Below are 25,670 nucleotides of genomic sequence, written 5' to 3'. Positions count from 1 at the left end.
GTAGCGTGGTAGCACCTAGTGCAAAACCTCAACTTCCTTCCCCGCGACATGTGCCACGGCGTGGCGTGGCGCGGGACGGCGCAGAGCGGCGACCGTGTCAAGCACCTTAACAGTTGTTGTCGGACACACTTGCTGCCGGCGGCGGCGGACTTTACCGGTCTCTGTCTCTGACTGCTGACAGGAGTGGTTTGCGAATATAATGAAACGAAATTGTATTGATTTTTTTCGTCAGTTCTTTTCAGTAGTGCAGCAGCACTTATTATATTGTGGTGATGAGAGTTTTAACTGAAACTGAAGAGGTCATTCAGCTTGGAGTGGCGGAATAAGTGCACTTCACCAAACTCCGCACTCCATACGTAATAATGAATAGGATAAGCTGGCAGACCGTTGCAAGAAGAATTGGCTGTGGCTCTCGTGTTAGAAGAGATTCAGATTACCTTAAGGAGTTTCAATTGGAGAAATAGTTGTTGATATTTATCTCCCAAAAAATTGTATGAATTTACTAGTTCAATGAAACTTGGTAAAATTTGATTTGAAATATATCTTGAAATTTAACTTTTAATTCGACTGAAGTTTTTGGAGCGTCGTAGTAGAGTAGTCTTAGTAGTATAATTCGAATTTAAATTGGACTTGCAATTCGATTTCAATTCGACTTGAGATTAGACTTGGAATTACATTTGAAATTAAACTTGAAATTGGAATTAAACTTGAAAACATGGTTTCAATTTGACTTAAAAATGAACTCAAAATTGAAATTCAATTAGACTTGAAATTGGGCCTAAAATTAAACTTGACATTGGACATTATATTAGATTTGAATTTGGACTAATTTGAACTTGAAGTTTTGCTTCGAGCCGGCCATGGTCACGAAATTAGACACGAAGTTTTATTTGACATTTTTCGTCTTGTTATCTTACACGTTTTACAAAGCAAACAGTTGTTTCGTTTTTTCTCTATTCCAATCCCACTTTCTGTTCCGGTCTTCTCCTTTTCTGTACCGTTTTGTTGGCGTTCGCTCTCATTTTTCTTGTTTTTCCTTCCGTCTTTTCTCTTTTTCTGTCCCGAGTTTCCTGTTTATTTGTTCTGTTTTTTTTCGATTCTTCTCCAATTTTTTTATTTTCAGGCCTGCTGATCTTGTATTGGTTACTCATTTTTTGTTGTTTTCTTTCGTTTCGTGTCCCATATTTCTCCTTCTATAGCTGGTTTAACCTCTGTATCTCGTTTCCGCGTTCCCTCAAACGGTTTTTACTCCTTCGCTAATCTACCTTTTCCTTTTGGTTTCACTTGATATTCTGTTTATTTCTTACTTGTCTCGTTTTTGCTCTTTCAGTCCTAATTTCTTTCCTATTCTTATTCCTATTCCGTTTTACGTATTTTTCTTCGGTTTTCAAGCCCATTTTTTCTCTTGTCTTGTTTCATTTTTTTGTGATTTTTTATCGCGTTTTTTTCGGTCCTGGTTTTCTTCTTTTTTTTCTTTTCAATTTCTTTTTTGTTTTAGTCTGTTCTATTCTTCCTCTTATAATGTCGTGCTTTTCCTCCATTTCTGTAAAAGTCTGTTTTTCTTTTCCATTTTATTTCTTTTATCTCCGGCTTTCCTTTTTTATCTTCCATGTTTCGTCTTTTTTTCTCCCGTTTTTGTTTCGTCATGTTTTCCTGTTTTCTTTTCTTCTTTTTCCCGTTTCGTGTCCCATCTTTCTCCTTTTAATCCGCCTCCGTTTGACCTCTTTTTCCTATTTACCTCGTTTGCTCTATCAATTTTTTATTCCTTCACAATACTTTTTTTCATTTTCCGTTTCTCTTGCTATTTATCCGTTTCCCCTTTCTTGTCTCGTTTGCCTACTTTCTGTCCATTTGAGTCCTAATTTTCCACTTTTCCGCTGCGTTTTTCGTATTTTTCTTTCGGTTTCAATCCTCCTCATTTTCTGTTTCATTTATCATCATTTTCTGTCCCGTTTCGCCTTTATTCTTCTTTTTTTTCGGTGCCGGTTTTCGTCTTTTTCCCTTTACAACTCCTTTTCTACCACGTTTTTCGTTTTCGTCTGTTCCGTTCTTTTTAATAAAATGTCCTGCTTTTCCTCCTTTTCTGACATATTCGTATTTTATTTTCCGTTTTATCTATTTCGTTTATTACTCTTTTTTTCTGTTCCTCATTTTTTTGTTTCTTTTTCTGGAAAGAGCAGGCGGATTACATTTAAATCCATCGGTAATCTCGGTGACATAATCGGTGAATATGTTAAGAAAATATGCTTTCATCTTCGTAAAAACTGTTTGCTCAACGCTGTTTGGCTCATGAGATAGGTTTAGGTAAACATTACTCAGGACTCTCCTAAATCGGCAGACTTCGCAGCCAGTTGTTAAAGTACAGGACAATGACGGAGCTAATGCAACGATCCTTCTGACTCTATCTAGCAGAACCACTAAGCCGAGATTCGAACATACGACGAACATAGCATCGTATTTCATATTTTGACAAATTAAAAATGTTGAATAATAGAGTTGAAAATTGCTGTAATAAGTGTGAAAATTTTCGCTTGAATCAGCTCAACGGTTTTCTCAAGAATAATTAAGAAAAAACGACTTTCTTAGGTCTCCTAGCTGTATATAAACTCGCGCACAAAACTAAGCATACGCAGAGACAATATTGTTCTTGGAATGACTTTTTCCTACAACACAAATTGCCACTCCACGGAAAACATTTTCAAACGACTAAAACCGAAGAAAGTAATTTACTGATGGTGCTAAAGACATTTTCGAAAACGGCCCATTAAAAATGCTTTATGGATCGGAAATAAACTTGGCGACGTCTGCGTTGATTATTATTATTTTGGCGGAACAAAATGAATATTGAAAAATTATCAATCATTTTTGGTTTAATGGCACAGTCCTGTTTAAGCACGGATGATATCACACGATTCTTTGATCAAATGCTGGATTGAAATTATCACGGAGCAGAATAATGAGAAAACTTTCATCACGATAAATTTGAAGTAGCATCAATGAAAACCTTTCCACCACAGACAAATGAAACCCCATCAAGCAATCATCATCATATCGTCATCTCCGCCGAACTCAACCGAGAAGCATAATTCGAACTTCGTACAACCTCGAGCGACCATCCCACCACAAAGTGTCACACCGCTCTTCACTCTCCACCAGTAGTAGCGTTGACATAAAACCATCCAATCGAGAGGGTACTAAAATTAATCGTAGTAATTCAGTGAAACTTCCCACCATTTATCATTTCTCGATCGAATCGGCACGACCCTCCATTATAGTTGCTGTTCGCACACATGCCCGAATCGCAGAAGATTTTCCCGTGGTATTACATTACGATTAGAATCCAGGCTTCGTTGAATCCTTGTCTTGATTTTCCTCCCGGGTGAATGTGAAAGTCCAGTCGAAATCCGCAGCCGCTTTGAGACTATTATCCGGAATCTGTTGATTTTTTTTTTGTCTGGTGGCCACTTTCCGAGACACGGTGTCTTACCGTGCGATGGCCAGCGGGTAAAGAAGTTGTAAAAAAGAAAAGATATCCGGAGATTGAGAGTGATAAACGTTTCCCAGACGGTCTCGGTCTCCGTCGCCGTCGCCGTCGGTGTGTTCCCTTGGTGGTAAACGACTCTGTTGAAGGATGACTTGGCGTGTATGATTTCCTGCTTTGATAGTGTTCCATTCGGTCACACTTTTGCGTTTTACGTCGTGGAGAATTGTACGATTTCTGCTTATTATTATACCAAACCAGACCATCACCTTTGTGTTTGGTTTCTTGCCAACGATCCTTTATGAATGATAAAATGGTTGTCATTTCTCTCCATTCAGAACGATAATCTTGCTTTGGAGAAATTGATTATTGGATCAATTTTGCTTTGGAGAGATGGCCCTGTTTTTGTTTCACACATAATTCCGAACAACAATCAATCACTTGTTTGATTTCCTCTCAAAACAAAGTTCCTGTGAAACCATTTTTCACTGCCCATTCATTCTGCGTCACAAATTCTGCCCAACTTGTTCGGAACCCATTTAATTTAGTCCAGAACAGATGTGACCCATCAGCTACATTATCGTTCCGGCTTCTTGTTTGTACACTTTTATTAGGTCAAGCGCAAGGAAAATTGTCTGAAAACTCGCCAATTATTTACAACAAAAAGACAAAATGAAAAGAATGTTTCGTACCCGAAAGAACACAACTCAAGCGAAAAGGCTCTTTTTTTTTGCTTTACACAAAGTTGTGCATGTCGGAAACTGTGGTACACAACATCGAAAGTAGAATCCATCCGGAGCCGGACGGTTTGTGTACGAGTAAGGGCCTGCACCGTAAAAGAACCAAAACTTGCGGTCAAAGAGTTGACCAAAGTCTTGTTTCGGCATGTCCGGCAAAATGGGAAAGTTTACTCCTCTCAGTTAGTCGGTTAGTTTAAAACAAATTTTCCCCGAGCGCACGAATGACTGCAGTCACGAACGGAAGGCCGCCATCCACTTTGAAGAAGCACCCGATCCAGAAGCTTCTGTTTGTTGTAAACGAGAGCGATGAAGGACGGTGACAAGTTTGCGCCCCCCGAACCCGGTTGGCTCTTTCTTTATGATAATTGATTAGTGTTTTCAAGTGAAAAAAGTACGGTTGCTACAGTCAAAAGGTACCGCAACTTAAAATTAACTCAGGAATTCTCCGTTGTGCAGCCGGTTTTATTGATTTGTCGCAAATATAAAATTTGGGAGTGATCTCTACTGAAGCAGGGGTGAGTGAAATGCAAAAATGGATCACACAAATTGGCTGATTTATTTATAGAAATACCATAAAGGTACTTTTTTAACTGTTTTTAAATATAATCGAGACTTCTGAAATAACGTGAGATTTTGATTTTCAACTTCTACAAGTTATTTGTAATCCCCAAATATCCAAGCCAAGTGTCCGAGACCCGTGTAATCGACCTTCACGGATTTGAACCAAATTTACCCAAATTGTTTGTTTTAGTCCAGAAAGTAAAAATCTTAATCAAATTCCTCCGGAAATATTAGGTTTAGAAAGTCACTATTTTCCAATTTTCAAAGGAAATTTAAAAACAAAATTTACATTTTTCGCTCAATGAGTATAATTTGAACTCATAAAATCCAACCACGTCGTGTTTCCCAGATTTATTTTACATAAGAATAACCGATCACCATGAGGTGTTCCTTGCCTGGAACTGGATCACCAGAAACTAAAGACTGAGAATGATTACCATTCCCGACCATTATTTTTTTTTGTTCTTTGTGCAATTCCAGCTGATCTGGATCAATCGCGGGCAACTCAAGGGCGGTCAAACTATGCTATGCTATGCTATGCTATGTAGTGATCAAGTTATTCATTACTTTCTCATTAGCTAAGTACCTTACTGGGCCCCTTCATTTCTCAGCCACTTGCACATCTGTCATTGTAACGTAAGTTGATGATGAAGCTTGAAGAAGAATCGTCCAGGCGTTCCGGAGTTATGGCTGAACATTCATTCATATTCGCGTTGCTGGTCCTTCCTCTGTTAGCTTCCTCCCAGTTAACTCTCCCTTCTGTCACGTAGGCAATTAAGCATCTGTTTGCTCTCTGAAAATCCCTATAACGAAAAATAAACAAAATGTTTAATCTCATTCTGCCAAATTGCCGCATTTTTTTCCTGTATGGACTCATCACTACGACCAGCATCATTGATCTATTGTGATATCGCCCGGGTGTTTGCTATATAATATGCAATGCACTTTTTGCAATAATCGCTATTAAATGAGCGATATGCTTATTAAATTTTATGCGTGCTTGCGTGTAGTGGGGTTTACCTTTCTTTCAATGCTAGATCTACTGTACCCACCTTGCTCCTCAATGCCAGTACTGTCTCCAATTACAGCCATACCTGGCGAGGCGGACCAGTACATTTAACTATAAGAGTGACTCCTTGCACTGTCAAGAGTGCTTTTATGGGTGGTCATATAGAATTCAGCATGAAGGAAGTGTAATGAGAGGCCTGAGAATAAACCCATGGTAAAGTCACTTGATATCGAATGGCCTGATCCTACTACGATTCGAACTCACGACCACTTGCTTGTCAAAGCAGACTCGGTAACCTTGCGGCTACGGAGCCCCCAAAAGTTTCCGCAGAAAGAAAAACTTGATTATTTAGAAATACTGGCGTGCCCAGACTAAAACAGGACCACATTTCTTGACAAATTTTGGAACAGACTCGGACTAGTTTCTGGACTAGTATTTTGATAACATTTTTGATCAAATTTTTTGGGCCAGATCTTGGACCTGGAGCAGATTTTGTGCCACTGTTTTTTATCAGTTGTTAAACCACCAACCAGATTTTGGATCAGATTTTGAAACAGATTACTGATTTGGACCATGTTTTGGACTTGAACTGCAGTCAGTCCACAATCATGGGTCACACACAATTATGGGTCATTTTAGTTTTATTTGCCGACTAATGCGTGAATATTATACTAATTAATTGCTAAAATTGTTACTCATACGCAGCACTAATACATTGAATAGTCATTAGGTGATTTTGAAACGAAAATTAGCAGCTAAAGCTAAAATGACCCACAATTGTGTGTGACCCATGATTGTGGACTGACTGTACATCGTGGAACACATTTTTGATCAACTTTTGTTTCAGATTTTGGAACAGTTTTTAACTAGATTCTGGACCAAATTTTGAATCACATTTTATATCAGATTTAGGAAGAGATTTTGGACCACATTGTTTGGCACATTTTGGACCTCATTTTGATCAAATTTTGGGTTAGACTTTGAACTTTGAACATATTTTCCGAACCTTTTCCGATGTGGCCATTGCCTTGATTCTGGACCAGATTTGGAATAAAATTTGGGTCTAGATTTTGGCACTGAACCAGAGTATAAACCAGATTTTGGGCCATGTTGGTTATACCCCGTCGAAATGCACATCTAGCACCACTGCCAATCTACACCACTGATCGTTAGGCTACACCTGTTGTCATTTGAGGGATTGTCGCCCGATGATCGGTCAAAGAGGGCACAGTAAGGAATATGTAAACATTGTACATTGCAAGCGATCGGAAATCTATTGATACACGCTGCTGCTATTATTTTCTTAAAGCTAAAAATACTTAAATATTAACTTAAAATAGTGTTAAAACTAATTCCTTAAACCTATTAGTACATCTATTCGCTAAGTGCGAGTGTTCTTATTGCTATATTTGCCAAAACGGTGAGAAAGATTTAAAATAGTGAGTTTATATGCTTAACCTATTGTTCTTAAATTTCTAAAGTGAATAGAATAGTGAATCAACTACCACAGCTCGGAAGTAGATTATTACGGCTAAACGGATAGTACTGCTAATCTTAATCTAATTGTGCTATAATCGTTGAGAGGTGAGACTTATACCTAAAAAGTAAAACTGATTAGTAAACAAACTTAAACCTATAGATTACCTAAGCCTAAAAGAACGGTGTGATATCGTTTCGAATTAATTGGTTAGTCACAAAAGACAGCGAGAATCACTAAAAGTATGCTATGAAATATGTTACTTAAATCCTAAATTAAATTTAACTGTACGTTTACAGGAATTTTATAACCCTGCCGTTAATAAAGTGGTTCATAAAATTGGATCTTTCTCGTTGTGACCAACAGGCCACATTTTTGATCAGATTTTAAACCACCTACTAGATTTTGAATCAGGGTTTGATCCAGATCTTAGACTACATTTTCGATCGAATTTTGGCCATTTTTTGGACCAGATTCTTCTGGACCTAAACCAGTTGTTGAATCTCCGTCAGATTCCAGATTTTGGGTCACATTTTTATCAAATTTAGACCAGGTTTTGGATAATATTTTGGACTCCATTTTTCATCAGATGTGAGACCTGATTGTGAACCACATTCTGGACCAAAACGCGATTGTAGGCCTGGACCAGATTATAAACCAAATTTTGTACAACATTATTGTTCAGATTTTGACCCTGAAGCCGATTTTTGGCCACATTTTTAAAGCAACCAGACTTTGGATCAGATTTTGAACCAGATTCTGAACCTAGACCATATTTTGGATCTGGACTATATTTTATCAAATTTTGTTCCAGATTTTGGAACAAATTTGGACTAAATTGTGGACCATGTTTTAGACCACTTTTTTTATCAGATTTTGGATCAGATTTTGAACCCAGATGCTAGACCTGATTCCAGAATCGTTACGTGACATTGTGGTGGCCTTGGCGAAGACTCGATTTGGCAACCGCTCGTTTCTTTAATCAGTGTTCTTTGAAGTTTATTATTTTTTAGAATTAGACTGTCAGCAGGGATGGCACCTCCTCAGAAGAAAAAAAGAGAAGAGAAAAATTCAAACTGTGCTCAGTCTTCAACGCGATTTATTCTGCTCCGTTTCATTTTAACTGTGCTCTTTCTTGCTGAACGCAGTTGTATGAGCAACCGCTCACTGTGCTACTCATTGAGGAGAATGTTAATACACTTTGAATACGTTGATGCGATGCGCTGACGTATGACAACTACGGGTAGTTTTAACATGGGTAGTGCGTTGAGAAAAAACGACGATTGTCAGTAGCGGTCATTGCCATCAGAAAAATATTAATCCATTAATGCAGTTGAATCATGATTCTCACATTTAGTATATTCAGTTGAGTTCGGCTGCCCGTGAACGCAACTGCATCATATGGTTAGGCTTGTCACAACGGCAACAGTGCGAAAAATGTTATTTGGATATGGCAACATTTGAATTCCCATACATTTGCTTCTTGACGCGCACCAACAGGAAAGTCCCATTATAAACAAAGGCAATTCTCCGCTAAGATTCAAAATTTAACGACTTTTGATTGTCTTGACGCCTCTGAGTCTATAGTTGCTGTACGCGCACCGGTTGTTTTGTTTTCACGTTTACTGCTGTAGCTACCGAGAGGACCGGGAGCAAAACCGAAAGTTGCTCATTTAAAGAGCGCATTAAGAAGTTTTTCTGCGCGTCAGTTTTTCTCATTGTGTTTAGTCTGTTTCTCATTGTGTGGATTTATTTCTCATTTCTGAAAGCAGTTCTGCCCATTGTGTTGAACAAAAAAAGTTGCACTTTTTGCACAATGAGTGAGGAAATAACAAGCCTGACTGTCAGACATGATTCAAACCACTCCCTATATATTAAGTACCGTCATCCGCGACGAGATTGTGCCAAAAAAGCATATATTTTTGTTCTTTTGCTCAGTATAAACACAATTTAGGAACTAAGTTGATTTCAAACCTGTCAATATATACTAAATTGTTCAATTAACAACTACTGTAGGGATGGTTTAGTTACAATGAAACCTAATTTTACTGGAAGTGCATGAACTTTGGCACAATCTCACCCCTTCTAGGGGGTGACATTGTGCCAAAAACATAAAGTTAGGTTAAAAACCTAAACAGGTAACATTAGCATGTTTATAAACAATATACATAAATATCAGTATAAAGTAGTTCACATGGGGCCGTCCATGAACTAAGTGGACTATTAGGGGCAAGGGGTCGGTCAAAAACAACGCATCATACAAAAAGTATGAACGAAAATAACCCGGAGAGGTCTGAAATAACTAAAAATGAGTTCGTAGTCAATGGACAGCCTTTATATACCCAGTAGCGTTTCTAGGGTTAAAAAGGGAGAGATATATGAAAGGGTGTATCCTAAGGGGGCATACCTATTTGATCATTTAACAAAAGTAACTTCGTTCGAGAACCTGCGGCCGCAGAACATGTGGCCTATCCCACTCCCCTACCCCGTCCTTAAAACTGGCAGTTTATACACGGTATAATATAGTCGTCTTATATTAGAATGTTTATTCAAAGTATCTAAAATTTCCAGAGAAAAAGTAAAAATTAGTTTAAATTAATTAGCAGACCTATGATGTTGTTTGCTCCAAAATGGATGATGCAGTCTAATCTGTCAAAATATTGTGCTCAATAGTAAAGAATGTGAGTGTGCTGGTGTATACTGACGTATTTTTGTTGTGTATGTGAGATCCACAAATTGGATCGATCATTATGGCTTGGCACAATCTCACCCTCGTGAAGCTCGAAAAGTACAAAGTTTCGAAAAATATTATTTTCGTAATCAAAACTTATCCAAGGCATAATAACTTTTCAATACATTGTAAATGATTAGTTTATATACCTTCAAGATAGCAAGTTGATGCGATTTCTTGTTTGAGTTGGTTTAAGCAGGACATTTTTTATAAGCGTTATTTCCGAGTATTTTTGATCGCGAACTTTGAAACCCTGTTTAGGCTAAATAGTTTGCTAATAGTATCTGTGTTCCATTCTAAGTTATAAATAAATATGTTATGTTCATCATCATTTTGAATTTAGGTCACCAGTTTCTATAGATATAATAAATTTTCGCAAATAAACATTTTTGGTTTTTGGCATTTGGCACAATCTCACCCCCGTGGCACAATCTCACCCCGGATGGCGGTACTTCGCTACACTTAAAAGTGTCTTACTGGCCGTTTTTGGAGCTCCCTAGATATAGCGCAGTATATTTCCGTTTCTTTTTTGCTGTATAGAGCAATCTCCCCAATAAGAACGCTAATAGCGACGGCCTTAATGGAAACCGTCTTAATGGGATCTACGTAATATGTGGGAACTGACCTTAGTGGTTCCAACATGGAATGACTCGTGTTCCTGAGCCTTCAATATAGTTGCTCAGCAGATCAGGGTTTTTCGTTCGATTGAAGTATTTCGGAATTGTCTCACTCGTGATTTTGGTAATACAAGAATTTGCTTTCTTCGGAAAGATTGTTAAGTGATAGTGGTAGTTGGGAAATTAGTTAATATTTTGTTGGTTATGCAACACAATGCTAACTGCTTACAAAAATTCACTGTAACGTTATGCTAGTCGATAAAATTCTGTAGAATTTTTTCACTGCTCGCACTGAACTTACAACAGATATGAAAAAAAATAGCGCAACACGAGAAAGCTAAATTACTAAGCCATTGACTTCACATTATTAATGCTATGTGACTTTAACGACAAGGTCGTCAGAGTACACTTATGGTAGTCAGTATGGCACCGAATATCACCCTTCCCTTCCCTTCTTCAGTGTACCAATATCCCATAGACTCGGGAAACCTTCACAAAAAAAAATAAAATTAGCTCAACGCAACTCGAAGTACTAAATATTGCATTCTATAGATCCCCTTACTTTTTGGGTCATAAATTACACTATCAAAATACTAAGATTTGTGCCCAATTACAATTCATCACTATATTCTCACTTTTTCGCCGTCGATTTAATTAATTTTTTTTTGTCCGTTCCATTCGGCAAATCACTCGCAAAACTTAACTTGAGGTACAGAAAACTTTAATTTATCACCTGAACCGTTATTGAAAGAGATATTATAATGATTTCACTTTCGTATCTTCGTGCAACGTAAGAATTATTGAACTAATAATGTTATGTATATACTGGACACTATCACTTATTGTTCTTACAAAATAAAAATAAGCATTTACCTTATTCGCCAACCGGTTTCGGATAGATGTTACCCATCATCGGGGCTAGGTCCAACTGATTTTCCAGACGACGGGAGCTTTCTAGATAGTCTGCAGTAGAGATGGTCGGGTCTCGGGTTTTCAGACCCGAAACCCGAAAAAAACCCGAACCCGTCGGGTTCGGGTCGGGTTCGGGCTTGACACTTTTACCAGGTGTCGGGTTCGGGTCGGGTTCGGGTTTGGCCAAAAAAAAAAATAATCGGGTTCGGGTCGGGTTCGGGCTTAGTGAAAAAAATAAGTCCGGGTTTCGGGTTTGGGTAATGAGAAACCGAACCATCTCCACATTCAGTTCTTGTAAAAGTATTATTTTAATATAATAAAATAAGCAATACTTTAATGATATTTAGTATGACTCAGATAGCAGCTACACTGGACTGGTTGCTTATTAGACGGTTTAGTGTTTACAGATTTAAATCGAGTTTAGACTAAAAGTTATATATTCCAGAATTCGTTAGTTGGATCATGTCATAACTGCGCCCAAACTAGTGATTGAGTGGACTGACAGAAGACTACAGTTGTCTGCTATCAATTGACCCATTGCTTTTCCGGTCTTCTCGCGAAAAATATTTGTAGAGTGAAGTCGGTATGTTTAGTGTTAAAATCAATCCCTTTTATGTTTGCTACCTTTAAACTAAGGTGCTAGTGCTTTAGACTAAGAACTAGCTTTCAGCTATTAGATACCGGTATAACATAATGAAACAAGATCCAACCATTTCAAAATCATTTTTCATGTAAATTTTTCTTTTCGCTTTTTACAGGTTTCATAGAAAACTCACGAGATATTCCCGCGAAAAGTAAAAGAAACGATCCTAGTGTATACATTAATTTTTTAGAATTTTCAATTCAGTTCCAAAAGAAAGGTGAAAAAAACCTTAAATTTTAAATGAATTTTAGAGCTCGAACGTTATAGAGAATACGAAAAGAAAACTGCCGAGATTTAAATCGAGGTGTGGGTTTTATGAAAATTAATATAAAATTCAAGTTCAGGGTGGGATCAAATTTAACATAATATAAAAATTAGGGTTCGGATCGGGTTTTGGTTTGGTCGAAAAAAAAATTCGGGTTCGGGTCGGGTCGGGTTCGGGCTTAGCGAAAAAAATAAATCCGGGTTCGGGTCGGGTTCGGGTTTGACCAAAGATAAAATTTCGGGTTCGGGTCGGGCTCGGGTTTGACAGAAAATAAAAATTCGGGTTCGGGTCGGGTCTGGGTTCGACAGCAAAAAAATTTTCGGGCCCGGGTCGGGTTCGGGCTTGGAAAATATGAAACCCGACCATCTCTAGTCTGCAGCGCAAGCTACAGCCTGTATAAGAATATTGCATATAAACTAGCGCCTCTTAGTGAGACAATTCCGAAGTACTGTAATCCAACGACAAACAGAACGGGTTCATCTAATGAACAACTTTGTCAAAAACACCAACCTTCTGTACGGTCAGGATCACGAGTTATTCCACGTTGGAACCAATTAAGTCCATTCCCATATGCTGCGTAGACTCCAATAAGGACGTTCGACCGGCTTAATGGAATCACTTGAGACCGTCCTTAGTGGAAACGTTCTTATTCGAAACCGCATTGATCGGGGGACTTCTGTATTCCATTTCAGGAGTTCCTAGCAGAGCTCGACTTCGATGTTCGAAACAAATAAATTAGGAATAATGAAAAAAATTGAAAATAATAAACTGATTCTGAATGAAGGTGCAATTAATGATTTTTCAGTGTCAACTAAATTAAGTCTATTTTTTGAAACGATGGTTCTACAATTGATGAAGGGACGGTAGGGGAAAGAAATGAAAATTTTTTTTGGTGAAGGAGGGGGAAGAGCGGAAAGGGAAGGGTGCCCTGGAGGGTGTTGTGGGTTCGAATCCGGTTATAATCTCAGATTACAGCTTGGTTCGACTCATGCACCTTCCAGCATTGGACAAAAGGTAGGAGTCAAAATGACTACTTGTCAAGCATAGCTACCAATACCCCCCCCCCTTCCCTTTCCGCTCTTCCCCCTCCTTCACCAAAAAAAATTTTCATTTCTTTCCCCTACCGTCCCTTCATCAATTGTAGAACCATCGTTTCAAAAAATATTAAATATATGTATGACCTCATTCCAAGGTCAAGACTAAAATCTTGAGATTAGTCTAAATTAAGTCTACCGTATACCGTCGGTAGTCTACCTAAGCTAAACTAAGCTAAGCTATGCGTTACATTGTAGGAAATATGTTAATCAATTTCAGTTCATTTGCATTCCAAGTTTTCAGTCTTCTACTAAATATTTGATTGACACACACAAATAAAACATTAAAAAGCTATTGTCATGATCTAGTGCAATCTGCTTCATCGACGCAGATTGATGCGAAGCGAAGTTCGTACGTTTACAGTCAATCACTGATAACGCTCCAGCCATAACAAATAAGGCGTTTCCGTCGATGCACATAAAAAAGTGAACGCATGGTCAGTTATTGATTTGTTATTTGGAGTTTTCGAAAAGCGCTCCATTTATAGACAAGCTCCTGAAATGTTTAACGAAACATTTTATCAATCGGTGTTTTGCGGATGAAATGCAAATGCAATTTAAAATGTATTCAAGCCATTAATTCTGCTAAGCCGAACTAAGAAAATTTTTATGTTTATATATAATTGACTTGAAGCCCCGTTATGCATTGTCTATTATGCTTACACTAAACAGTTTATACATTACGGCGATAATCAACGGTCAGTTGAGTGAAGAGATACGTTAGTGCACACTGGAAGGCACAGCAAAAAGTGTCATCCAGCAAGTCCGCAATTGTTACCAACTCTACTTGTTCTTGGTACGTTGTACATCGGCTTTGTGTCGCCCGAGAGCGTCGCGCACGCCAAACATACTCATTTAACGATCAATTATGCAAATGATTTATTTGTGTGCTCAGTGCAATGCGATATGGGCGTGTCAATTCAAGAGTGCTTATGCTGGCTTTTGTGCACTGTGTGCAGTAAGGGGGGCAGCACGTAATGTTGGCTCTAAATCAAGAAAACAAAAACAGGTATATGAGTCTACCGTGTAGTTCCTCCAAATTGACTTAATCTAATCTTTCGAAGCAATATTTACAATGCTTAGTATTTATTTAGTAACTTGGTGAGAGCAATAATAGATGCTTCACCACAACGGAGAGCAGATTCAGCTATTCGGGTTGGTTTTTGGCCACAGCTGGCCGGCGGCCAGGGGCACCGGCTACAGTGATTACAACAACTTGTCCTGCTTGTAAAATAGTGTGGTTGTATTTTTGAATGGTTTGGCTTGAAAACCAAGTACCATTCCACGTATGACTGCATACCGAGAGTCTATAATTTCGGTTTTGATTCCAGCTGTTGGAAACAGCGTGTCATTCCGTGACTTGTGCACACTGTCTGTCGGTGCCAGCCCTGGCACAGGCGGTTCGGTTTGGACGGTGGCTTGATTTGGCGTTGGTTTTGCTTGATTGGCCAATGACTGTTTAGAGTAATGTCTGCTGCCTGGCCGAGTTGCATTTAACCGAGAACGAAGATATACAAATTTTGTAATTTATATGCTTTTCACGGCATATCACTCAATCAGCATAATTTATGGATTGCCACGCTGGAAGTGAGCCGCGGGATGGTTTAAAACTAATTGACAAATGATGTTGGTGGGAATGTCCGTTGCATACTAGCTTGAACTAGAGGTCACACAAGCTGAGCTGAGACGATTTGTTTTGTTATATCATTAAATTCGCAGCTGTCAGAATATTTATTAAGAAAAATATTTTTTTCTTTTTACAGGTTTCACATGTGCAACGGCCTATCCAGTACGTGCAATATCCCTTGGAGCCTTCGGGGTCACACAATTTTTCACCAATAACGCAACGACCGTTTAAGTCGTTATCTGGAAAACACGTGAAACTAAAACCGTCGAATTTGGGACTGAGCTCAAGTGTTCCACGAGGAGACTACAACAACTACTATTCATCGCATCATCATCAGCCACGATTGAAACCGAAACCGTTAGACTATCAAAATCAGCTGCTAAACAATCACGCCGGCCCGACTGGAATACTGAAAAACAACACCAATACTGGTAGCGGCGGCAGCAGCAGCGGTTATTTCAAGCGGCGTCAGCCGATTCACGACTTGAAACACTATGAGTACTACAACAACGCCACCCGAAATAACAACACCAACAACAAACTTCAACCGACCGGCGTCAAGAACACCAACAGCGTACTGCAGCAGCATTACAACGGCCACAACTATAATATCAATTACAGTTTAAATTTTACGAAAAATCAATACAACATACTGGTATCGCCTCCAACGACTACGACAACAACGCCCGGGTTTCAGTCCGGTCTAGTGCCACCATACGACGAGAACAATCAGTTTGACAACTACTATCAGTATCAGCATCGGAGCGGTGGCGGTAGAAAGTACAAGAACAACAACGTCAGTGCCACCAATCACCGCTACGGCAACTACAATCAGTATTACGACCAACATCAGCAGCAGCACTACACGACCAAGTCTTTCTATCTGGACGAAAAGCCTCCCCTGGTGGTAGGCCCGGGAGAGTACACGACCATCGTACCGGTCGACGGCGGCGGCGGCGGCAAAATGCAGCGGGAGGAGATTATCATCGAACAAAGTCAGCTGGTTGGAGACGGAAGTGGACCAGGCGCTGTCATACTTCCTGCCGGTGGTGGTCCTGCTGGACAGGACCCGCTCGCGGGACGGCAGCCACTATTACGCGGCGGCAAGGGTGGCAAACTAACCGCCATCAACCGGTCGCATCATTTCACGCAGGTAGGTTCCTTTGAAAGTTAAGAAAGTTCAACCGAAACACGGGAAGAAATAATTGAATCAGAGATCGCTTGCAACTCAATAATTTCCTGAATTATTCAGTACATGGCATAAACATTGTACCGTCTGGTTCGAACAGCAAAGACCCGCGACTGAATTCCATGTCGCGCCGCACCAATCGACATGTTGAAGGAAATCTACTTTTTAATAATGATAAATAGCACTAGTTGAAACGGTGGCGCTCGATGTAACAATCGAACGCCGGTAGGACAGGTCAATGTAAGATAAATAAGCTACTTGACAGTTCACGTTCAAACGTCCGACCGGATCGGATCGGATCGGATCGTGATCTACAATGCGGAACGAGTACCTTATTTAATTTAGTTCAGTTTTCTCCTGTCAGTAAAGTAATTCACAATGTGACAAAAGGAAAAAGGGCATAAATTTCAACGCTCAACACCTTAGCAATGCAAATCAACACGTTTCCGTACACACGAGCCTTTGCATTGGCGGGGATTTTAATCCGCCAAATTATTACTTTCGCCATGAGGCGTAATTTGTTCCAATTAGTCTCGTGAGGTAAGCCCGCCCAGGATTACAACCGAAGCAAAGGTGTAAATCATAACAACCTACAAACTACTAAAATGCCACGTTTTAACCACTCTGCGAGGCAGCAGTTGATTGGGCTGGCTGCTAACAATCAATTTGTTGAATCGCGTCTATGATCTCACTCAGAGCAGAGCAGTGCAAAGCAGTTATTGCTTCTCGCGTGCCACACACTATGCATGAGTTTGTTTTGAATTGGAAACGAATTCCATTTTGCTGTCAGCCCAGCCAACCAGCCAGTCAGCCAGATCAACGGACGGCGACGATGGCGTGAAACGAGTACCTTCGAAATATATGTTTGGTTGAAATACTACTTTTGGTTGATATTAATTCGACATGCGATTAATTGGATTTTACGGGGTGTTGCAATCGGAAAACGGACTCAATTGACATCGAAGTTGATTAAAGTTGTTACATTAGTTATGCGCGACAACTGTTTCGCGTGTGTAGGGCATATATTTTGCTACTGTGCGATAAAGGTCAATTTGGAAAACATGCTTAATTTAACGCTTTCGAATAATAGAAGTGTTAGAAGTAAAGCAAAGCCTAAGTGCTACATTCCGTTAACGAAACTTGACCTTTTGTTTTTATACGACAGACTTCGCAGCCAGTTGTTAGAGTACAGGACAATTTCGGGACTAGTTCCACGATCCTAATAGACTAACAGCCCCTCCCACCCGAGATTCGAACATACGATGATTGGTTTATTATAGCAGCATCATATCTCGAGGCTAACTGAGAGGCGAGATTGAAGTGCTATTCTTATTAAAACGCTTTTCTCCTTAAGTTTGTACCTTAATTATGATGCAAAATTTGCTCGTTATTGAAGCAGAGTTATTTGCAGAATTTACTATTGCTGGTGGGAACTCTAGATCTTCCAATTGTTGACTATCGTTGAAAACAAAAAACTGTCAATTGAGAAAGATGCTCACGTACAACCTACAATCTCCGTCTCCTTCACTATCATTGTTTTGTATTGAACAGATTTTTTGTATAGATATTTTTCCAGTCTGTACAGATGATAAGATTTCTAGATTTAAAGATGTTCTTTTTATTACCAAACCATAGCCTTTTAACTAAAGCTTCTCTGTTGAGCATATTAATAAAATATGAAAATTAAAAAATAACAAGCCGAATTTTTTCCGATTGAATTCTATTATTTATTTTATTTTGATGCATTTCACTTATGGGCGAAAAATAGAAATGCATTCTAATTCAGGTTTTGGTCCAAATGGCCCGTGTTCCGGGACGGAACCAAACTTTCTGAAGCAGTCAACTATTTTTGTTAACGACGCTCAAACTGTAATTTATTTTCGTTAGTATACATTTTCTTTAGTTTTACTTACTACTTACAATAAAGTGGTTTCTTCTCCCACTTTGAACTTCCTTTAACTTTTCAACTTTTATTTGCTCTTAATCCTATTAAATAAATTTCATTTTGTTCACCTTTCAGTCCATTCTAAATATACTTTTCTAACTTACGATTTGTTTGAAATTGCTTGGTTGCCCAACTTCGGCTCAGCTACCCTAACTTTGGATCTCTATGTATTTCTCCTTCGTTTGGTATCTTGCTGTCGCTATCGAAGGTTTCCGGTTAATTTGTATGTTTTTAATCATTTATGTTTTTTTTACTCACAATCTAAATTCCTATAGCTTTGGAACTTTTTGGCGATAATTTTCCTTTACAGGTTTGCACCGTGATTCACCGTTCCTGCAGGTAAGTAAACAATGGTAAGTATCTTTCTTCATATTTCTTCACTAAATGGCTGTTTTTCTCCACTAACTTCTACTTACAGGTCTCGACACAGGATTACGGAACGATTTTGTCCCTCCTACAACCAAGCTCAATACTATTTAATCGAAAAAAAGGCTTTTTAAATTTCACTTTTAGCAAACTACAGTTTGTTTACTTCTAGTAGCATTTACGATGGCGATTTTATGCTCATCTTCTGGACCGTATTGTATTACTACTACTACTACATCTACACATACTCCATCTTCTTGTTTATTTACATCTTCTTTCTATCTCTATCTTAACGGCACCACTCATTTGACGTACCGCAGCGCAGTGTTACCAGATATGCTACTGCGGTGTTGCAACACCCCCGCCCGTAACATCCGGTACTTCCGGAAATCCGGATTTACTGTATCTCCAACACCGCTAAGTTCACCACACCTCGTCTTTGCACCTTACGGTCTGCAGTTCTTACGTCCACCTGTCGTACTCTTCCATCTGATCCCTTGATCACTGCCTCCACGATGCCACGCTTCCAGCTCTTCCGGGTTTTACCGTCGACCACGAAAACTAAGTCGCCCACTTTTAGCGGCTTCTGGTCGTCGAACCACTTTGATCGGCTGTTGATGGTCGGCAGGTACTCCTTGATCCATCTAGCCCACATTTTGTCAGCGAGATACTGCGATCGCTGGTAGTCATTTCGCAGTACCTCAGCAAGTTCCGTTGGCCCACCTTCCGTGTTTGTATCGGCACAGGTCACTGTTCCCCTGAGAAAGTGATTTGGGGTCAGCGCTTCCGTTTCTACCGAATCTTGCGGCAAGTAGGTCAGCGGACGCATATTTATCATTTCGGCCGCTTCCGCAAGGATTGTCGCCAGAATCTCGTCCGTCAGCTTCCTTCCATCATCCAGTGCTCGCATTGCTGTCTTCACCGATCGCACCATGCGTTCCCAGATGCCGCCCATATGCGGCGTTCCAGGAGGATTGAAGTGCCAGGCGGTAGAGGGACTGGCCATACTTTCAGCACATTGTTGATTGATGCTCGCCATCCGGATCATTTCGTTGTTTGCACCCTGGAAACACGTAGCATTGTCGGAATATATATGACTTGGCGCCCCGAACTTGTTACGGAAACGAGTGATGGCCATCCGACAGGACTCCGTCGTCAAACTATGCACAACTTCCAGGTGCACTGCTCTCACGGCTAAACAGGTGAATACGGCCACCCAACGCTTCTCCTTTCGCCGTCCGACTACTACTTCCACCGGGCCCAGATAATCGATACCTACAGAGCTGAAAGGCCGTCGATTCGGCGTAACCCGATCAACTGGCAATGGAGACATCCTCGGCGATCTTGGAAGGCATTTATGCACTTTGCACCATATGCACTTGTCAGCTACCTTCTGAATCTCCACACGCAGATTTGGAATTTGAAACCGCTGTCTCATTTCGTTGAAAACCGTCTCGGAGTTTGCGTGCCCGAACTCCTCATGGTAGTGTTGAATCAACCGCTGTGTGATCTCGTGCGATCGCGATAGGATGACCGGGTACTTTTTGTCGAATGGGAGTTCCTCGGAATTCGCTAGCCTCCCGTCCATACGCAACACGCCTTCGTCGTCTATCACTGGTGAACACTTGTAGATGCGGCTATTCTTCTTGACCTTCTCTAACGACTGCCCAGGTTGACGTTGCAAATTGTTCGTGAGAATGCTCATCTCATCCGGAAAACTGTCCCACTGCACATGACGCCACAGGATTTTTTCTGCTCGCTTGAGTTCATCTTGCTTGAGGGGGGTTTGCACTGTTCCAGTTGATGAACCTGCCGCATCTTTCGCCGCCGCTTTCCCTAATATACGATACTGCATCGTCGTAGCCCGTGTTGTTAAAGTCGACTCGCCACGACGTTTACGATGGCAATTGTCGATGAAGCGCACTACCGTAGCCGTCACTCGTAGAAATCTTGTCCACGAAGAGATTGCTTCTACATTCACCACTTCGTGGAACAAAACTGTCCCTCGTACTTCTTCCTCCGTTTCTTCAACAATCGACTCTTTCGTTGGCCACGTATCTTCTGGCCGGTACAGGAATTCCGGTCCTTTGAACCATACACCATCGCTTTGAAGCGGTGGGCCTTGTCCCCACTTTGTCAGTACGTCCGCTATGTTGAGTTTCGTCGGTATCCATCGCCAATCTGACACCTTAGTGAGCTCTAGGATTTCTCCAACGCGGAATGCTACGAATTGCTTGTAGCGATGTTGGTCGGAATTGATCCAGCTACAAACTGTACGAGAATCTGTCCAGAAGACGGTGCGAGAGATGTCGTACGAATGGTTTTCCAAAACCGACTGACTCAAGCGGGCCCCGAGAACCGCGCCCATTAACTCTAGACGAGGGATTGACTGCCGCTTTATCGGTGCAACCTTCGCTCGCGACATCATCAGATTGCAACGTACCATGCCTCTCACCACCGCTCGCAGGTACGCCACGCATCCGTACGCATGTTCGCTGGCATCAGTAAAGATGTGCACTTCCAACGACTCGACTTCAGCGCGCTTCGCATCGCCGATGTAGCAACGTGGAATTCGTATGGCTTCCACTTCTGGCAACAGCTCGGTCCACTGCTTCCACAACTCCCAGCACTTGGTATCGATCTCCTGATCCCAATCGCAGCTGGAACGCCACAGGTGTTGGATGATGATTTTGCCGTGGATGGTGAATGGTGACAACAAACCGAGCGGATCGAAGAACCCCATCACGCAGCTTGCTACAATCCGTTTTGTTGGCCTCTTTTCTTCGAACAGGTACGGAAGTAACCCTTCGCGGTGCGTCGTGGAGAATGCGAATTCATCTGTGTTCGGATCCCAGATCACTCCTAGAACTCGCTCCTTCGACGTTTGTTTGTCCTGGTTAAAGTGTACTGGTGCGACTGGTTTCGTCTCTCCCAGACTCTGGAGGACTTCTGGCGAGTTAGACACCCAGTTCCGGATTTCGAAGCCTCCCTTTCGGTGTACCAGACGCACCTCTCGCGCCAGCTTTACTGCTTCTTCGACGGATTCAACGCTGTCGAAATAGTCGTCTACGTAGTGCCGTTTAATGATGGCCGCGGCTGCTTCCGGGTATCGACCAGCGAACTCGTCTGCGTTTTTGTTTTTTACGAATTGGGCCGAACATGGGGAACATGTCGACCCAAAGGTTGCTACGTCCATGACGTAAATACTCGGTGGATCGTTTGGATCCTTCCTATAGAGAAACCGTTGCTTTTGTCTGTCCTCGACGCGAATCTTCATCTGGTGGAACATTTCCTTCACATCTCCGCCGAAAGCGAGTCGCCATTCTCGGAAACCACAGAGAACCTTTACCAACGGTACAAGCATGTCTGGCCCTTTCAGCAGCAGCGAGTTCAGCGAAACTCCTAACACAGTGGCTGCGGCATCCCACACCAAGCGTACCTTATCAGGTTTTTTCGGGTTTTGTACAACATTGAGTGGCAGATACCAGACCTCGTCGGGTGAAAATCCGGTCAGCTCTTCCACTGTAGCCAAATGAGCGTACCCCTTCTCCTGATACTCGTCGATTTGCTTACTCACGTTATTCTGCAGCTCCGGGTTCTTCTGTAGTCGCTTTTCCAGTTGCTTCATTCTCTTGACAGCCATGGGATAACTGTCCGGGAATCGGGGTTCATCTGATTTGAACAGTAGGCCGGTTTCGAAACGGTCACCTATTCGTTTGGTTGTCCGCTCGAGGATCTCCCGGGCACGCCTGTCCTCCGATGATTCCTGTGGTATCTCTACCACCGACTGTTCCAGAGCGTAGTGGCTTTTGAGGAGCTCATGTAGGTCCTCGTTCGTTATGGCTTGGTGATGGCCGATGAAATTGCCAGTTCCAACCGTAGTAGAGTGCCGTGGGCCGTATACGGTCCACCCAAGTTTGCAGCGAACCGCAATAGGTTCAACTGGTGCCCCTACCTTGGCTTCTATCGGAGCAAACGAGTGGATATTGTTCAATCCGATTAACAATTCCGGCTGACCGTCGTATGACTCGATTGGCAGGTCCCGCATATGAGGATATTGCGCGGCAAGGTCCTGGACATCCAGTCTTTGATGGGGAAGCATCAATTTTCCAACTGTCCGGACACTGTGCAGTAACAGCTTACCGTTGGTACCGCCACTGACTCCCGACGCCCAAACATTCATTCGCCGAGATTCCCTTTCCTCGCGTGTGACATCGGCCGTCCACCTAATCGTCAGTCGCTCTTGTACGCCAACGACACCTAGTCGGTCGGCTAGCTTCCGCTCCAACAGCGTTACAGAGGCACCCTCGTCAAGGAATGCCAGTACTGTGATCGAGGTTCCACCGCAATGAAGCTGTACCGGTACCATCCGAAACATAGCAGTACAATTAGATCGGATGTGTGCACTCAAGCCGACTGTGTTTCCGACGGGATGCATTAGAGAGTTGTGGTGCTCCCTACAATCTCCGACACTACAGCGAATTTTGAACCTACAGGTACCGCTGTGCTCGTTGAGGCAGACGTGGCACAGTTTATCACGGGTCACTATCTTCAACCGATCCGCGTACGACAGCTTCTTGAAATCGGCACAATGACGAAGACGGTGTTCTGTGTTTTGGCACATTTTGCATGGCTTCAACCTCTTTTGATCGCTGGGACTGGGCGCTGGATTCTCCTGTGCGTGGCAGTACAGCGCACCCTTTTCCTTCGGTTTCTTCTTTCCGAATGACGACGATCCGGCTTTGGACTGGTACGCTGGCGTGAGATCTACGTCGACATCTGCCTCACAGGCGTCTTCGACAATCTCCATAAGGAAGTCCGTCAGAGTGCGAAGCGTCGGCTCCCCTTTGCTCTTCCGGTAATGCACCCACTCTCGTTTTTCCCGATCAGGAAGCTTGGCGACCAAAGACTTGATGAGCAACGGGTTGACGAGATGTTGTCGAAGATCCGCGGCTTCTATGTGTCCACAGAGCTGTTCCACGGCATTCCCGAAAGGAACGAAACTACGCAGATTATCTGGCTTAGGTGGCACCAGTTGGTTAACTTTGTCCAGAAGATTCTGTAGTAGTTGTTCTGGACGACCGTAATGGCGACGCAGCTTCTCGATAACTCGCGGAATCGACTCAGGGAGGAGTAGTTGACCGGCTACCAATTCGAGAGCTTCGCCTTCGAGTGATTCCTGCAATCTCATTAGGTTCTCGTGGTTCATATAGCCACAGGTCTCGTTTGACGTTTTGTAGGCCGCATAGAAAAGAGGCCATTGCGAAGGTTTGCCCGAGAACTTCGGAAGTTTAAAGGTCAACCCCTTTCTCGCAGCTAGCTGAGCCTTTGTCGGTCCTACCCGCTTTTGACTCACTTCTTTCCCACTTTTCTTCTTTCCCGGTTTGCTCTTCATCGACGGACTGGACACTTCAGACTCTTCGTCCTCCTCTTCATCGTCTTCTTCGCTATCAGCATCTTCCTCGTCCTCGGTTTCACTCTGCTCCCCGTCCTCTTCACTGTCCGCACCACCTGCACCACCGTTCTCGAATTCTTCGGCAAGCTTCTTTACGTTTGCTTTGGTCAGCTTCAACGACTTGTTTCCTGCACCGGACGATCGTGCTTTACCTTCATCGGCCTTCTTCGGCGTGGATTTCGGCACCTTGCTTGTCGACAACTTCGCCAACTCTTTATCCAGATCCGCCATCTTCTTTTCGAACGCCCTTTGGTTCGCCTTCATTCGATCGATCTGCTCTTGCTTTTTCCGAAGCATTTCCTCCTGGAACACCATCTGCTGTTCTTCTTCTTCGGCGCGCATTTTCAACTCCATCTCCATCTTCTTCTGTTCAAACGCGCGCTGCAACTGTTTCTCCTTCCTCTTTAGCGTTATTTCCGCCTCTAGCTCCTGAAGCTGTTTCTTCTGCTTTTCTTCCAGTGCTTTCACCCTCGCATCTACGAGAGAGGATCCCTTCTTCGATTTGTCCGACTCTTCGGTTGTTTTCCGACTTCGAGACGACTTCTTGGCATCCTTCATCTGCTGGGATTTCTCCTGGCAATCCTTGTTTTGACAGTACCACTTTTTCGGGGCATGCTCTACCTGGATTTCCACACAACGGCAATGGAACCAGAGGAAGCATCCATCGCATCCGATCATCGGCTCGACGCATGTCGATGGACCGCATATTTCACAGGGAGTTTGCGTCAAGTCGACGCTCTTCTCCGTTTCACTTTCGATGTCGGAAGGCATTTCGTGGGGAGGTCCGAACTTCTCACTGTACACCTCACGTGTCACTTTATTTTTGAGATTGTTCCGGGACGGAACCAAACTTTCTGAAGCAGTCAACTATTTTTGTTAACGACGCTCAAACTGTAATTTATTTTCGTTAGTATACATTTTCTTTAGTTTTACTTACTACTTACAATAAAGTGGTTTCTTCTCCCACTTTGAACTTCCTTTAACTTTTCAACTTTTATTTGCTCTTAATCCTATTAAATAAATTTCATTTTGTTCACCTTTCAGTCCATTCTAAATATACTTTTCTAACTTACGATTTGTTTGAAATTGCTTGGTTGCCCAACTTCGGCTCAGCTACCCTAACTTTGGATCTCTATGTATTTCTCCTTCGTTTGGTATCTTGCTGTCGCTATCGAAGGTTTCCGGTTAATTTGTATGTTTTTAATCATTTATGTTTTTTTTACTCACAATCTAAATTCCTATAGCTTTGGAACTTTTTGGCGATAATTTTCCTTTACAGGTTTGCACCGTGATTCACCGTTCCTGCAGGTAAGTAAACAATGGTAAGTATCTTTCTTCATATTTCTTCACTAAATGGCTGTTTTTCTCCACTAACTTCTACTTACAGGTCTCGACACAGGATTACGGAACGATTTTGTCCCTCCTACAACCAAGCTCAATACTATTTAATCGAAAAAAAGGCTTTTTAAATTTCACTTTTAGCAAACTACAGTTTGTTTACTTCTAGTAGCATTTACGATGGCGATTTTATGCTCATCTTCTGGACCGTATTGTATTA

The 25,670-nt window shown here is 41.8% G+C and overlaps 1 protein-coding gene across 1 annotated transcript; it reads right to left on the bottom strand.

Moving 5' to 3' along the window:
- Positions 1-19,054: 19,054 nt before the first annotated feature.
- On the bottom strand, positions 19,055-24,883 carry LOC128741020 (uncharacterized). Its single transcript, XM_053836595.1, has one exon. The coding sequence runs from the start codon at positions 24,881-24,883 to the stop codon at positions 19,055-19,057; it is 5,829 nt and encodes a 1,942-aa protein (XP_053692570.1).
- Positions 24,884-25,670: the final 787 nt, after the last annotated feature.

Source organism: Sabethes cyaneus, chromosome 3 (assembly GCF_943734655.1).
Source record: "Sabethes cyaneus chromosome 3, idSabCyanKW18_F2, whole genome shotgun sequence".
Lineage (NCBI taxonomy): Eukaryota > Metazoa > Arthropoda > Insecta > Diptera > Culicidae > Sabethes > Sabethes cyaneus.
Note: the sequence above shows the minus strand (reverse complement) of the source record. Positions and strands in the feature narration are given on the sequence as shown.

Coding starts and splice junctions, on each gene's coding strand:
- LOC128741020 (XM_053836595.1), bottom strand. CDS start 24,883: ATGCCTTCCGACATCGAAAGTGAAACGGAGAAGAGCGTCGACTTGACG.